General features: G+C 41.2%; 1 protein-coding gene and 1 pseudogene across 3 annotated transcripts in view; one reads left to right on the top strand and one right to left on the bottom strand.

The window, feature by feature from the left end:
• Zcchc4 (zinc finger CCHC-type containing 4) overlaps positions 1-17,213 on the top strand; it is a 40,610-nt gene that overhangs the window by 21,980 nt on the left and 1,417 nt on the right. For all 3 annotated transcript variants that reach the window (XM_027386957.2, XM_027386958.2, XM_027386959.2), the window contains 6 exons: positions 1,919-2,069; positions 3,196-3,296; positions 11,209-11,330; positions 11,566-11,641; positions 13,991-14,042; positions 14,507-14,651. In XM_027386957.2, coding sequence (XP_027242758.1) covers positions 1,919-2,069; positions 3,196-3,296; positions 11,209-11,330; positions 11,566-11,641; positions 13,991-14,042; positions 14,507-14,651 — 647 coding nt within the window. The remainder of the gene's footprint in view (positions 1-1,918; positions 2,070-3,195; positions 3,297-11,208; positions 11,331-11,565; positions 11,642-13,990; positions 14,043-14,506; positions 14,652-17,213) is intronic.
• LOC103161153 lies at positions 8,706-11,049 on the bottom strand (annotated as a pseudogene).

Below are 17,213 nucleotides of genomic sequence, written 5' to 3' on the forward strand. Positions count from 1 at the left end.
AAACCAAACAAGATGAAAACAGGGCTTTCAGGAAGTGAACACAAATACTAAGTTACTGGTTAGGGTTGAAACATGAGTCCTGTGATGTAGTGAGCATAGTTTTCCATCCAGTGGGATCAGTTTGTCATGGGTTGTATCTCATCCACAAGATGAGAGATCCTCCACATCCCAGGATCCAGGTGAACAGCAGTTAGAGTTAGGTGTGTGCCACTGTTTCCCAGAGGATATCAGTTGGAATCTCTGCTTTTGAGAACCCACTAGGTCTGTGTAAAGGAGGATGAGAGCTGAAGCCACCTGGCAGTAGATGAGGCCAGCAGCATTTCTCATCAAGGATAGTGGAGGAAATGAGTTGGGGGGCGGGAGGAGTCTGCAACCATGTCCAGATGGAAGTCAAGGCCAGCTTGCTCTGTGGACTGCTCTGAAGAACATAGGATAGACTGAGGAGTGAGACCTAAAAGTGCTGTGCTGGTGTGGCTGATGGGATACTGATGTGCAGTGGTTGGCCTAACCATTTGAAACTGGGAGGGGGGTGGGGGGAGCAGGGAGGTGTGAGTTAGGGTAATGGGTAAGGAAGTAGGTTTGTACCTTGATGCTGCCTTAGTGAACCAAGTAAAGTTTATAAAGTTCCACATAACTTTAAAAGTATGTGCTTTTTGAATGCTTAAGGTGTTGACTTGCAAACTACTACTAAGTCAGCAAACCAGTTGTTTACAAAAACAGCAGACAAGAGAGAGACACGCCATCATTCGACAGAGCTCCAGTGGAGAGTTTTTTTTTACACCTACCTTTTTTTTTTTTTATTGTAGACAGATTTCTTAGATATTTCCCCCAAGACAGTTTCTCTCTCTCTCTCTTTTAAAGATTTTATTTATTTATTATGTATACAACATTCTGCTTCCATGTATATCTGCACACCAGAAGAGGGCACCAGATCTTATAATGGATGGTTGTGAGCCACCATGTGGTTGCTGGGAATTGAACTCAGGACCTCCAGAAGAACAGCCAGTGCTCTTAACCTCTGAGCCATCTCTCCAGCCCAGTGGAGAGTTTTTTATTGGGGGATTGGAATGGGAAAGGGGGGGAGGAGTGAGGAAAGAGAGGTAGAGAGGGGGTAGGGGAGAAAAGGAGAGAGAGAATGCAGCACAGCCAGTGTGCACAGGGGGTGCTTTTCTGAGGATGCATCCTGTCAGAACCCCAAGTGCAGGCCAGTACAGATGCCTGAATACTAATACTAGTGATACTATGATAGATGCAGCTCTTAACTGCACTCAAAGCACAAACTGATAAATCTCTTAGCTGTTGCTAGTTTGGCAGCTACTGGAAAGAAACACTAGCAGCCTGGTGGGAAAGTGTGTTATTGGCACAGTTTCCAGAACCAGATGGGTTTTGCCATTTGTAGACTTTATTTACTTGCTCTGCATGCTCAAATATGTCTACTGCTTACCTAGTACTCAGAAGTGTGTGCGTGCTTACCTGCTGACTCGAAGCAGTTATTAAGCAGAACTTGTGGCAGTAGACAAGATAGACAGCAAAACCCACAGTCCTCGAGTGAGGCTCAGCACTGCCTCTGCTCCTGTTTGTTGAATTGAATGTGTAGGTTGTTTTCACGGCTGACGGCTTTCTCTTTTTGGGGTTACTAAATTTAGCTTTTTTAATTTAACTATTTGAAATGTGTAGTTGTCTGATAGTGATGGTATTTGAATTTGTAATTTAAAAACCTGCTTATCAAGGAACCCAAAGATAAAATCTGACGTGAATGACTAAGAGAGACTCTGGATGTCAGTGAGGGACTCCACAGTGGCAGGGTGACTTGGTGATGTTTCCAGTCCTGACAGAGACCAAGCTTAATGCACTCTCCCAGTAGGATAAAAGGCCACTCTCTGGCTCTAATTTAGAAATGACGTTTTATTTGTTACAGGCTGCCCTTGAAGTGTGCAGGGCATTCTTACAGGAAGAGGAAGGTGAAGGGGTGATTATGGTGACAGACCCTCCTTTTGGTGGCTTGGTTGAACCTCTGGCTATTACATTCAAGAAGTTAATTGCTATGTGGAAAGAAGGTCAAAGCCAAGGTACTTTTTTTTTTTTTAATTACTGCAAAAAAAGGAGTATGTGTTTATTTATGTATCTGTTTCCTGCCAATACTAGTCAAGCCCAGCACTGATGGAATATGCAGCTCTCAGGCTATTTTTAAAAGCATGTTGATTTGATCATGGCAAACTTCATGATCATGGGACACTTCCTCTTACCCTACTCATGTTTTTAAAATGGTTTCTCAGTAAGATTATGGAGTTGTAAGATTATGAAGTATTGTGAAGCACAATGGCGAACTACTGTCATTTGTTCAAAGAATGCTCCGTGAGTACATTGTGTGCAGGTGCTGTTTAGATACTAAGAATAGATGCATGAGCTCTGTGCTCTTACATTTCCTGTCCCCAAAGTCTTTCTATTACTGTGATAAAATCCGTGACCAGTCATTAACCAGGGAAATACCCCACTGGCCAATCTGATGGAGACATTTACTCAACTGAGGTTCCCTCTTTCCAAATGACCTTAGCTTATGCCAAGCTGACAAAATAGCTAACTAGGACATTATCCAACCTCAGGCCCAGAGTCTTGAATTTCACCATGATTTATGTGGAGGTTGGACACCCAGTAGGCCAGTGGCAGTCAACAGTAACAAGACACACAGACTTCCAATTCTAGAGGTGGGTTAACAAGTGGGGAAATTTTCTCAATTGGAATTGTCTTGAGACTTCAAAGTGTTTCATTCAATTATTCCATTAGTCAGTACATTCAGTTTTAGATACAGCTTCTAGCCTGTGAGCTGATAAATTACAAGGGTGTACAGAAGCATGTGGTCAGGCTTCTCCACTAACTGAGCTATGTAAGTAGTGTGCTTCAGGGACAGAATTTAGAGGAATTCTGGAACATGGTTCATTGTTAAACATCACTTACTATTTGTTGCTCTTAAAGATCGCTAATCAGAACAATAAAGTCTGTGCATTGTTTTAGTATGTAATATTTCCATTAACCTTTGGTCAAGGTGGACTGGCACTGCCATAAGCATTCTCTGTATGACAGGTACATGTATTGAACAACTGAAATTTCTACTGAAACTTTTGGGTTGTTTTTAGAATCTATTTCATATTTTCTTTTATTTATCCATTTATTTCCTTTTTCTGTGTGATCCGTTAGATGACAGTCACAAAGAACTGCCCATTTTCTGGATTTTCCCCTATTTTTTTGAGTCGAGGATTTGTCAGTTTTTCCCAAGCTTCCACATGCTGGATTACCAGGTATAGTAGCACTGTGTCTTCTGGCATGGTTGGGGAATGGATGTGCTGTTGGAATATTCTGATAAGACTAGCCTTTGATTTTAGTAAATTAAAGTGTTTTGAACTGTGTCGACAACTAAATTATACTGTGTATAAGCTAGTCCCTGGTTCCCAGTGCCTGCAACTTCTAGGGTACTTGCTAAAAAACTAGATTCTTGAGTATACACACTCAACCCCGCCAAAATAAACAAACAAACAAACAAAAACCCCAAAACTACCCTTGTCAAACAAAATGAGAGAATCAGAGAGTAAATCCCCAAGAGAAAATACTTTCCCAAGTGTCCCAGGTGATTACAAAATGCAGCTAGGGTTTTAGATCAACCAATCTATTCTTTCATCAGCCCCAGCCTCCAGGACCATCAATGTGAATGCTGATTTGCTCTGCTCACAGGTTATAGGAAGTAAATCTCCTTTTCTGGTTGATGGAAAGTCATGTGTCCTCTCTATGTGTCACTCAAGGATGCTGAGAGCTTTAAAGGGGCACACTATCAGTAGTGGGGTATCTCGAGAAGCAGAGATGGCTGTGTGTGAGTGGGCTGGCCCACTGGAGTGAGCATCCTCCCTGGCACTGCCATAGATTAAATATAGCCTAAGGCCCAGGTTGTTCTACTCTGCCCCTCAACTTATTTCTTTCCTTGGGTTCTAAAGTTAACTTTGTTGTCATCATTACTCAGGGTGGTCACCAAGTTAGCACTGTTCCTTCTTTTTGCAAAGGCAGTTTTCCTTTTGAGTGTCTGAATAATTGACTGACTAAAAATTTTCAGCCATTAAATTGTAAACATCTTTACCAGCTGTTGAAAGATAGGACTTGCTCTCATCTGTGTACTCTCAAAGGCATATGTCATCGTGACAATTATGTTGAAGGAGTGATAGTTACCCAAAGTGAGGGGCGACTGTACCTGCAATGGCGGCACAGAAAGCAAAAGTCATGACTTTTATTTTTCACTTAATTTGGTTTGTTTTCAGTGCTAAGAACCAAACATTTCCAGCCAGTTTTAAAAGACTTTTTGGAATTCTTCTCAGTTCTTATAAGTACATACTTTTAAAGGTAGCTACATAATCTTTATGTAATAATTTCCAGTTACTTCCCCAGCTGGCTGAGCTGTCATTTCCTTCTTTCTTTTGTTTCGTCTGTCTTTAAGGTACTGTACATGAAACTGATATAAGCATTTCTAATGTATAGAATTTTTCCATAGCTTCCATAGTACAGATTTTGAAAGCTAGATTATTTTCTCAGGTGTGATGGGCATTTATATGGCTTTGAGCCATATTAACAGGGTACTTTCCAAGCATGGGTAGTGTAAGCCATTTCAACCTTGACTTGCCTACATCATGATTCCCTCCACAGCTGTGTACCTCCTTTTTAAGCTGGGAGGTTTTGTTTCTTGTTTGAGGGAAGGTTGCTTCTAGAATTGACATTTGCAATGCAGAAGCAGCTGACTTGATCTAAAGATGTTCGATAACTAAACTGGTTCCAGTCTCAGTGGCACCTGCGCCTTTGGAGGGAGGTGGTGCCCTCGTGTGATGGTTGGCACACAGTAGGTGTCCCATATATTTCAAATGATTGAATAAAAAGAGCATAGACTAGTGTTGAGACGATCTGGGTCTTAGTGTTGGCTCAGCTGTTTAGCCTCTCTGAAGCTCTCCCTATCTGTTAAATGAATATGATGATGGTGATAGCACTAGTAGTAATAGCAACTAAAACAGATATGTCTCCTGAGGTAATGTATGAAAAGGTGTAGCCAGTCTCTACACTTGTACAGTCCAGGCTGTCTTTGTCAGCTTGGTGATAATGCTGGTAGTCTCGAGGTAGGCAGAACTTTTTCTCAGTCCGCTGTGTGTGTGTGTGTGTGTGTGTGTGTGTGTGTGTGTGTGTGTGTGTGTGTGTACATCTGAGAACTTAAGATTGGATAGCATAGGTCTCCTGGAAGATGGTTGCATCTGCATATAGACAAGTGGCAAGAATTTGAAATGGTGGTGGGACAAACCAGGGCAACTCTTTAATAGGGTAGGCGAATTATGTCAATGTAGACTTGCTGTTTACATGTCACTTTCTTAGCCTGCCTATGTCATTAGGAAGGGCTTTGGGGAATAGTTGACAGCCTAAGCTTACTGGAAGTAATTGTACAGTTTACTATGTTATTGAAAAGAAAAATTTCAGGTTAGATCATGTGTATATCTGAGTGGGAGCAAAGCAGTGTTTTTGATAAAACACAAGACAACTGCTGAGAAGAAGAATGACAAGAAGATCTGTAAAACAAAAAAAGCATGCCTGAGGCCCCAGGTTCAATTCCCAGTACCACAGACAAATCTAAATCAAACAAAAGCTGTATGTCTCCTGTCCTCCATTACAGATCGTTCCACATATCTCCAACCCAAAGTCACCAAAGTCACAGTAAGACTTCAAGCCACAATGTAGCAAAAAAGTAAAAACAACAACAAAACCATAATCACTGAATCTTTTTAGGGGCAGGGAGGAAACTTTTCGGATAAGTGGATGCCTCAAATGCTACAAATCTTCATGAAATATAAAAATCACGTGGACTTCAATGATAAAGTACTTGATAAGCAGGCAAAAAAATAGTTGTCCGAAACCGAGCAACCTAACTGAAACTTCTTGAAGGGCAGATTAGGAAGGAGGGGAATTCTGATTTAGCGTTAGAAGTCTGGGTCCCAGCACAGACTGTAGAGTCGTGTGACCTGGTATGACCAGCTGGTTTGTGCAGTTCTCTGTGTGCCTCACCTGTAAAGTAGAGGCCTGGAAGACAGGCTTCCCTCGAAGTGCTGAGCCTGAGAAACCTCTAGTAGTGACTTCCTAGGATTTGTTCAGAGAATGCCAGACTCATGTGGCAAGCTTACAGGATTGATTAGTGATGTCTGCCCCAGGATGAAGGGCTAGGAGCTGGGTCAGGGAGTGGCAATGTTCATGTGGTTATCACATCCTAGTGAGATGGTTTCACATCTTAACCCTCCTGGAATGTTCTCTTGTGTCTCTTCATGTCTTAACATGAAATACATCTGACATGTTGAAAGCAGAGCTGTTTGATTTATCAAAGCTATCCTCTTTTATAATCAGACCGTGCAGGAAACCATTTCTAGCTTGTTTTTATAGTAGAGAAGAAGCTATTTTGATAAGAATTTTGAGAACTTATTGAATATTAAAAGATGTCTCTGTGAGTTCAAGGTCAGCCTGGTCTACATAGTGAGTTCAAGAACGGCCAGGGCTACATAGTGAGAACCTGTCTCGGAAAAAAAAAAAAGAAAGAAAGAAAGAAAGAAAGAAAGAAAGAAAGAAAGAAAAGGCAACCAAATTCTTGAAACTCAGTGTCTAATAAAGACTGAGTAGGTATTGAGTGAAAATCAGGATGAGGTCTGTGTGGGAACATTAAACTGGCATTCGAAGAATATGAGGTTATGACTACAAGGCTGACTGTGGCAATGAAGCCGGTTGGTAGAGCTGAGGCATGGTCTTGAGACCTTCGTGAAATGACCCATAGTCCTCAGGGAGTTGTGCAAATGCTAGTGTGACCCAGCATTCTGCCCAGAACATAGTGGGTACAAAGTCAGTGTTCTACTGCCTCAGTGTTCCACATAACTGCTTTCAGTCTTGTGTTGCCGAAGACATTTGCGCATGGCTCAAATTAAAAGTTGGGAATTGCAGAGATTTTGTGCTTTCCCTCATTTCTATACAGTACTTCATCACATTAATCAGTTCTGTGGGAGAAATTTTCTGTTTGAAAATGCCTCTCATCATCATTGTGAGTGAGATGTCAGGGATAATGATGGGAACATGGTGGATCAGCTCTAGCACTAGCGAAAGGCAATTTGCAAAATTGTGTTTGCTTTACAGCACTTCCACAGGAGGTTTATTTGTGTGGATGAAGCTATGAAATATGGATGTATGTTAGAGGTACATTAATTTACTCTAGCAGCATGCGTTTTACATACCATATGTTTATAGTTAATTAGCACAACAAACCCGCATTTAAAAATAATAATAATCTCAATTAGGTTATGCAAAATCGAGCAATCAGCCACCTTCCTGACACACGCATTCTCCAGCTCCTTGGGAAACCATAAAGAAACTGCCCCCCTCCATCTGCTGTTGTAGTGCACAGAACATCCCACGCAGTAGAAGTCTTCCCACACTATAACTCTCCAGCATTTGAAAGTTTTCATAAGATTCTCTTGGGAAGAATGGTTTTTCTTATGACACTCGTAAGTTTACATGCAAAATATCTTTTGTTGGATTTAATAAGGTACCACATATATTCAAGTCCACAAAGGAGTGCACTGGAGAAACATTATAAATTTAAATCCCTTTAAAAGAAAACTACTTACACTACTATTTTAGGTTGATTTTTTTAAAGTAAAATCTATTTTTGTGTCTTGCTTCTAACAGGTAACATATATTCATAGGATTTTGGAAGTTGGAAAGAACTGTAGCGGTAACCTGGGCTGACTTCCCAATGTGATAACACTCCTTGCTAAATTCATGACAAGCACTCATCTAGCTTCACTCGAATGCTTTGGGGGCGCAGAGTCCTACAGCCTTACAAGGCAACTCAATTTATTTAATAGCTCTAATCGTTAGAGAATTTTCTCATATTGAGATAAAATATGCTCCCCATTAACTTCTAACCATTGCTCCTGGTTCTATTCTCAGAGGCAATAAAGGATAAGTCTAATTTCTATTCCATATGATACCCCTTCAGTTATGAACTAGCTGTCAGTTCCTCCCAGTCTTTTCTGAACAAACACCCCCAATTTGTTAAACTATAAATCCTATTCATTGCTATTATTTTCAGTAGAAATGGGCCAGTTTTATCAGTGTCTCTCTTAAAATGTGGGACTGAGCTCAGGGCTGCCAATGGGATCTGACTTAGTCTTCCCTTGTTGTTGTGCTACTGCTCATAGGTAGAGGACTCCGCAAGTAAGGTTTGACTGAAGTTGCCCCTGCAGGCAGCCATCCAGAAACACTTGAGGCTTTTCACATGTCCCTGGCTTTCCCTCATCTCACCTACTTAGTTTTTGCTCACTGCTGAAGCTTGTTAGTGAACCTTAGGGAATGCATTTACTGTAAATCTGGTAACACTGAGTTAAACCAGAGCTGTGGAGAGAGGCAAAGCCTGACCTGACCCTTAACAGTTTGGTTGAAGTGCGGAGAATAAGTGACTATTGAGAATTCTGCCCTAAGTGAACTTTTTTTTTTTTCTTTTCTATTCAAAAGCTTTATTTTCACTTGATCCAAGACTTGGGGCCTCCAGGGTGGTTACCAAGCTGCCTAGTGGCGTGAGAGAGGTTCGGGTGGAGGTCCTGAGTCTGGCTGGTGCAGAGCAGAGGAGGGAGCCCCTTGGAAGGCGAGGCAGCCTAGTCATTGAGAGTGAGCCACTCTAAGACACACTTGCCCAGAGATGGCTGAGGCATGCCAGTCTACATTGGCTGTGGTCCAGCCAGCCTACGAAGGTTGCTCAGGTGCTTGCTTATCTTCTTGATGAGCTTCACCTCCTCATCTAGGAAGTGGTTTTCCAATAAGTCACAGAGATGAGGGTCTGTGTGGGCAGAACCCAGGGAATGAAGATCCAAAAATGCCTGGTTCAGGTTCTTCTCCAGGGCCAAGGCAGCTTCCATGGCCTCCTGGCCTTTACCCCACTCATCTTGAGATGGCTGCTGCATATCTTGGAAATGTGTACCCCCATGATTGTTCTGCAACTTGAGGAGGTGTCCTCGCCCTTTTCCTTGGCCAGTTTGTGGAAGAAGTGACCTATGCCCTTCAGAACCTTGTCATCCTGATCAAAATAGTAGCCCAGAGAGAGGAAGGTGTAGGAAGCCCGTGGGTGCAAGTTGACCAGGTGGTTCACGGCAGCTTCCATTTCAGGATAATTCTGATGACTCTGGGAGAATATGACAGATCCGAAATATGGTGGTAACTACAAAGAGACGGTGCTGGCAGGTCCTAGGAGCTGAAGGTGGTGCCAAGATGGTCTAAAGGCAACTGGAAAGACTGAAAGGCGGCTAGAAGCTAACAGGGAGTCCAGGGTCTGTTCTGTCCAAACACTATTGAGGCAAGACACAGATCCATGGGACCTCTGAGGCAGTGCTCTCTAAATGGAACTTTATGTGTAATTTTAAAAATTATTCTGAGAATCTTGTACGATGTATTTGGGTCATAACCACTCCTGCACTTTTCCTCTCTAACTCCCCCTGGGTCCCTTGAAGTGGGATGTGTATATCAACATCCTTAACCAGTGCTCAGGAAACACCATGGGAGAAGGAGTAAAAGAATGTGAGAGACTGAGGATGGGAGGAGTGCTATGAAGTGCTGTTTTTCTGGACATGACATGACCAAAGCATTCACGAACTCACAACAATCATGATTAGCTGTACAAGACCTGTCAGCATCCTACCATGGATGGAGGGAGACTGGCTGGTGAGGAGCTATCCTTAGCTGAGGAGCTATTGGCAACTGATGGCTGTTGGAGGATGGGAGTCATTTTTCTTCTAGTGTAGTTGCTGGTAGATTGTCCATGCTGAATGATGACTGAACACTTATGCACATGCAGGTAGTTTTAATTGGACTCAGAAGGTTGTGTGTGTGTGTGTGTGTGTGTGTGTGTGTGTGTGTGTGTGTGTGTGTGTGTGTGTGTGTATTTAAAGGACATGAAAATGGGAGGAGGAAGCATTGGGGTAGGGTCAGAGGGAATGGAAAAGGGAGTTTCCCTTTAAATAGAATATGATCAAGATACATTGTATACATGCATGAATAATCTAAGAATACATTTATTAAAGAACACCTGTCCCCCTGTCATGGTTTCCCTCCATATTTGTGCTTCACTGCTTCCTAACTGTATCCTTGTTTCTAATCAAAACAGTTCATTACAGCTTATGGGGAAGTTGGGATCCACCTTTCCTGAGTTTGTAACCATCATGGCATTCTTGGGGGTGATCTAAAGCAGTGCTTCTCAAGCTTCAGTGTGCAGGGAAGACTTTCTAAAACCAACTGCCATTCTCTACTCCCAAAGTTTCTGATGCAGTAGGTGCTAGACTTGTAAAACATTTGCATTTCTAACAGGAACCCAGGTTCTGTTGGTGTTGCTCAAACACTTTGAGTATTACTGAGCTAAAGAAAAACAGATTTAGTAGCCAGGTAGACCAGAAACCAAAGTGAGAACATGTGTGGGTAACAGGCTAAAGGAGGACCGGGAATTAGACTTGAGTATAAAACAGTGCTTGTTGCCTCTCTGTCAAGATTATCAGGGGACATGACAAGTTCGGATGTGGAGGGGAGGCCAGTGTTTGTGGGGAGCAGAAGCCCAGGTGGACTCACAGGTGGTCTCCATCTTCCTCCCACCTTATGCCAGACTCTGGACTAAGTGTTGACTCTCACAGCATCTCTTAAGGTCAGCATCTGTGACCTCCTTTTACAGTTTAAAAACATCCACAAGGTTGTCTGAGGTCATCTAACAAGTAAGTGACAGTCATCGTCTAACCCCTAACCACTGTTGCATTGGAAGGTAAGAGGACAGACCGAGGAAGCACTTGGTGAATGACAAAAGTTCCCCCAAGGAAGTGAAACATCTCAGTACATTAGCATACATCTTCAAACAAAGGCCTTGCTTTTAACATCAGAAGTAAAGCTCTTAATTACAAAACAGACTTTCTTATGGTAAGATGTCATAACACATCTTACCTTGTAATGTGATTCCATTGCCATTCAGGCCTTTGGAGGTTGGCTGTGAGTAAACTTGCAATTGGGAGTTTCTTATTCACTACTTGCTTCAGCCTATATCTTGGCATCAGTTTGTTTGTTTATTGGTTAAAGGGGCTTAGAGAATGTTGACTCATTTGAGTGAATTTTCTTTTTACTTTCTAGGTAGATTATGATAATCACACACTTTACAAACATGGAAAGACAGGTCGAAAACAGTCTCCTGTGCGGATTTTCACCAACATTCCACCCAACAAAATAATCCTTCCTACAGAAGAAGGATACAGGTGAGACCACTTTGAACTTCACTGAAAATTCGATTCTATGTACCTACTAGTAAAATGCATTCAATATTGAATCATGTGGTTCTTGTATTGCTCTTAGATTTGGTCCATAATTTCACATTGAATTGAATTCTGATTACCTCCAATTTTTGAAGCAAGTTCCTTGTTCGTGTTTGTCTGTTCTGTGAATCACAATGAATTCAATTCATGCAGTTAATTTCCCTGTTTTTCTCTTTAGATTTTGTTCCCTCTGCCAGAGATATGTTTCTCTTGAGAATCAGCACTGTGTGCATTGTAATTCTTGCACATCCAAGGTATAGCTGTCTTACATAATACATTTTTATGAAAGTGTTTGTTATATATTAGTTTGATAGTTTTATTACTCTTAAAATGTTTTGCTGCCTGCCAGTGGTGGTACATGTCTTTGGTCCCAGCACTCGGGAAGCAGAGGCAGGCGGATCTCTGAGTTCAAAGCCAGTCTGGTCTACAGAGTGAGTTCTAGGATGGCAAAGCTGTTACACAGAGAAAGCCTGTCTGGAAAAACAAAAACAAACAAACAACCAGTTTTGTTAATACTTGAATTCATGTGTATTATCACCTTCCATATCTTAATATAGTAGTACCTTATTTTTAATTATAGACTTAGTAGGCTTAAAAAATTCCTGTGTGTGGAAGGTGTATGTGTATAGGCACATGTGTGCACAGCACACATGTGGAGGTCAGGGACTACTTGGAGGAGGTTCTCTTTTTCCACTATGTGAGTCCCATGAATCAAATTCAGGTCATCAGGCTTTGTAATGAATGCCTTTACTACTGAGCCATCTCTCCAGCCCTAAAACAGGCCTTTTTAAAGTACTTAATTTCTTTCATCATTGTAAATAGCTATTTCAATCATTTTCATATGGTACTTACCAAGAGTGTTTCCAATAAGGCACTTAGTGCTGAATTTATATATCTGTTAAGGGTAAAATTATGATGTTTCAAATCAGGCATTGGACCATTAGGTACCATTGCTGTTCTGATGAAGTAATGATTAGTAACATGTACCATGCACTTTTTATGTGCTAGGCTTGTTCCTAAGAGCCTTGCATGGGTTAACACATTTAGTACTCAGAATAGCCCTCAAGAAACAGGGGTGGTTACTCATTGCTCTCTTGCAGCTGCTGCAGAACAAGAGACTTGTCTTCTGTTTATGGGTTTAGCTCTTGTGTTTCTCCCAAGAGCCTTTGCTTTTGAAAGCATTTTAGATTTGCTGCCCAGTGAAGCGGAAGGTACTTCGATTTGTATAGACTTCCTATCCCCATTCTCGTGCATAGCCTTTTTTCATTAGTGTCTGGGACTGGAGTATACCTTGTGTGACGGTTGATGAACCCACTTATCCTTAACCCCCAGGTCCATGAGGTTCATTTTTGGTGCTGTGTGTTCTTTGAGTTAGATGAATATCTACTGACCTGCTTCTGCCACTGTGGGGTCATATAGAGTGACTTCACTGTGTTCCCTGAAAATCTTCTGTGCACTGCTTTGTCACCCTTCCCTTCCCTAACCTAGAGCAACTGATCTTACTGTCTATAGTTTTACCTTTTCCAGAAAGTCATAGTATTGGAGTCACACAGCATGTGTAACTGCTTTTCAGGCTGGCTTCTCATCTGAAATGTCCATTTAAAGCTCCTGTCTTCCCGTGGCTAAATGGCTTGTTCTTGTTAATGACTTCCCATTGTCTGGTGTATCACAGTTTGTAACTGTGCACTGACTGAAGGACCTCTTGCTTGCTCCCAACTTTGAACAATAATGAATAAGCTTCCTGCTTATTTTTTAAGGAGATAGGATGACTTTTCAGCTACTTTGTGCATTTTTACTGTCTAGTCAGAAAGAACATATCAAGTTTAGCTTTTCTAAACAGCACAAATTATTTTCCAAAGAAAAGCTTCGGTTCAAATAACTATTTTCACTTGGTTTATAATGGTCTGTATTAAGTCCAGGTTTATAAAGTTTAAAATTGAGGGGAAAAAATTTACTTAGCAATGTGTACATGGATGGTAAAAATAATAATAGGGAAACAAAGGTCACAAAAATCAGAGCCGGTGCTGTCCAGTGGGAAGGAGGAAGGCTGTGGTGTGAGGCCATGCCAGGTTTCTAGGGGCTCAGGAGGCCCCAATTCTTGACAGGCAATTGCTTTAATATTTGTAAAGTGCATGCATATATGTTGAGTGTACTTTTCTAGGTATGTTTTACTTCACGTTTAAAAAAAATTACTCAAGAAGTAACCTGTACTTTCTCTTTCTAAATTACATGAAGCTCTCAAATATGAATTTCATTAAGGGCTATGTAGTATAGAGAACATAAAATTATGGAATCATTAATTCTCTTGAAATTTTCATTTGGGTCCTTCTTTGTGAAGATTGGATGGCTTGAAGCAGAGTGGATTTTCAAGATCATTTGGATAAATCTAGTTTCATAGTTAAGGAAATTGAGGCCCATCAAGGAGGCATTTGAGTTAAGTGGAGAAATGCATAAATTAAAATCAAAGTATTTAATTGTGAAGCCCAGGAAAGGAAGAAATATGGAATGAATAATTTACACATATTTTAATAAGGCATTTTAATTTTTAATTGTGGAACTTGGCTTTTATAACAAATTGAACATTTTAAAATTTGTTTTTGTAGGATGGCAGGAAATGGAGCCATTGCTTTCTCTGCAAAAAGTGTGTGAAGCCTTGTAAGTGTTCGAGATCCTCAGAAAACATTTTTAGTTCCATTCATGTAAATAAGACTTTTATTATATTCATGATGGAAAATAATGTAGAGACTGACATTGACTTTTGTAATTACTGACATGCATCTTTCATAGGGAGAGCTGACTGCTAGCCTATGTCAGTGTGGCATCTGGCTCTCTTACTTCAATCAGGCACTGTGCCTCTCAGCCAGCCTCAATTGTGGCAGTGACTATCAGGTCATGATGTATTGGGCAAGGGCTGAATTTGTTTGCATTAAAACAAAACTTACCGGTTCATGTGGGATTCAAACACTTCACCTTGATCTCTTTAGCCAAATTAAAGTGAGCTAAGCCCACCAGCCACAATATTTGAAGTAAACATTATTTATAGAACCTACCTCAGAAGTTAATGAAATGAAAAATCATGTTAAATGAACCTCTTCTGAAACCCAATTTTTTGTTTACAGCCTGGACCCATTGTAGCACCTGCAATCGCTGTGCACTCCCAGATCATTCCTGTGCGGGCCCTAAAGATGGCTGCTTTATTTGTGGTGCATTGGATCACAAACGCAGCAATTGTCCCAACATTGGCATCTCTAAGAGACCTAACAAGTTAGTTGAATTCTTTTACTCTCTAGAAAAAAAAAAAAAAGATTGCTGGTGTCAAGCTTTCTAGGAGCAATCTACAGAAGTGCGGAGCTTTCAGAGGACTCAGTGATAGTCGTCACTCTCACCATTATGTGTTATTACCTGGATTGCGGGGGAAGACACTAAGGCAAGCAAAGAACATGCTTCAAGGAGCCCAGGCGCGACAGGGTAGATACAAGACAGCCAAAACCCCAGGAGGAAGTGGGTGACTTTACATCTTCTGTGGCTCATATGAGAATGGTAATTTTAAGGTGAAAGTTCAGACTTCACCGAAGGAGACGATCCTCAGGTCAGGCTGTATGGAAAGACCAGGGGCAGACACCTGGTGGCAGGAGGGGAATGATGAAGGCATTTCAGATGTGAATTGCAAAGCAGCAAAGAGCTGAATTTGATGTAATATAACAGGAGTTACCATTTTATGTGGAATTCAAACACTACAGCCTGATCTCTTCAGTCAAATTAAAATGAACTAAGCAAACTAGCCATTTACATAATGAAGGAAACATTATTTATATTAGTACTAGTTAGTTCTGTAAATTCCATCAGCTTTTAGAACTTATACACATGCTTTTACTTATTTAAATTGTTATTTTTTCCCCCCATGATTGTTTTCACATCCCCCACCAACATTTGGCATTGATAACTCAGTAAAATTATTCCAGTTGCAGGTCGGTGGTGGTGCATGCCTTTAATCCCAGCACTTGGGAGGTAGAGGCAGAGGCAGAGCAGGTGGATCTCTATGAGTTAGAGACCAGTCTGGTCTACAGAGCGAGTTCATGGACAGCCATGGCTGTCACACACAGAAACCCTGTTGCAAAACAACAACAACAAAATTCTAGTAATTATAGCATGTTTAGAAAAAACTACTTCTATATATACCAACTGGGTTATGCAAGTGAATGCCCCCTCGTGTGTGTGTGTGTGTGTGTGTGTGTGTGTGTGTGTGTGTGTGTGTGTGTGTGTGTGTGTGTTTCGAGACAGGGTTCTCAGTGGCTTTGGAGGCTGTCCTGGAACTAGCGCTTGTAACCAGGCTGGTCTTGAACTCACAGAGATCCACCTGCCTCTACCTCCCGAGTGCTGGGATTAAAGGCGTGTGTGACCACTGCCCAGCCTTAAAGATATATTTTTATTTTGACTGTGTTTGGGTGATTTGCCTGCATGTATGTCTATATATCACACGAGTGCTACATAATTGGTTGTAGTGTTTAGTGGCATTCTGTTTCCGGGGCGGGGGGGGGGGGAATCACAATCTTTCAGCATTGGATTCTATCAACTTTTATTCAAAGGATAAATCCTTTGTGTTTCAGTATACCATGGTTATCCTTAGGAAGTATTTGCTTTCTTCAGTCCAAGAACTCTTTTAGGCTCTGTTACTGCCTTCCCACTCAAAACCAAACCAAACCGAACCTGCATAATGAAATTGACTGAAATACTTACTGCACATGTGTATGTGCACTATGTGCCTGCATGGTGTCTGAAAGAGGCCAGAAGATGCCCTGGAGTTAAGAGTCACAGATGCTTATAGCTGCCACCTGGGTGCTGGGACTCAAACCTGGGTGCTCTGCAAAAGCATCAGGTCCTCTTAACTACTGGGCCACATTTCCAGCCCTGAGAAAATGTCCTTTCTTTATAAATACCAATTGTTTTAATATATACTTGAGCGTACCATGGTATGCAATATCTTTCAGTCCTAAGCATTTTACGGCTGACTTTTATATTTTGTTTTTCTATGGTTAAATTTTCCTGTGGATGTGAACTAAAATGATGCTGGCTCCCTCTTGTGGTGAAAGCTCATTCTGTCAGTTACATAATCCTGGAGGTTAGAGGACAAATGCTAGGTCAGTATAATTTTAAGGAAAACTAAAATGATAAATTTTACTCAGGCAGTTCACCAGCATGCACATACTTAGCTTTTGAAAGTTTTGTTTATTTACATTACAAGTGAATGATTTTAAATTCTTTTCCTTCTGCTTATTCCCTGGTGAAATCTGGTTCATTTTTAATCCTGCTTATGTGATGAACCAAAGAGAAATTTAAAATTTAAATAGAGACACATGGCTTCATTGAGTTTTCTATTAGAGATTATGCTTGACTTCATTAAATTTTCTAAGTCCTTACTTATCAGGAAATCATCCTACTTTAAGAAAATGACTGGTTGAAAAAGAGGTTTGTGTAACATGCAAAGAAATAATAAGAAGTGAGATTTGGGGCGGGTATTCCCAGCCCATAGCACAAAATATTGAAGATGTAAGTCACCAAGCAGAGTTCTGCTGAATGGCCAAGAAACTGCTAACAGCTGGTGCTTATCAATGATCCTGTGGGGTTGGCATTTTACTAGTTGAGTGGTCACTGTCAGATGAGTATGAAAAGAGATTCTAGAGTCAGGCTGGCCCCACCACTTTCTCCTTGGATGAATCTAGGACTTCAGAGCCTCAAGTTTTTCACCTGAGAAACATTAGGGGAAAGAGAGACATCTCCCTTGCTCAGTTTCCTAGTTCATTGAATTTTAGGCCTATGCCCACTTGT

Source organism: Cricetulus griseus (assembly GCF_003668045.3).
Source record: "Cricetulus griseus strain 17A/GY chromosome 1 unlocalized genomic scaffold, alternate assembly CriGri-PICRH-1.0 chr1_1, whole genome shotgun sequence".
NCBI classification, from domain to species: domain Eukaryota; kingdom Metazoa; phylum Chordata; class Mammalia; order Rodentia; family Cricetidae; genus Cricetulus; species Cricetulus griseus.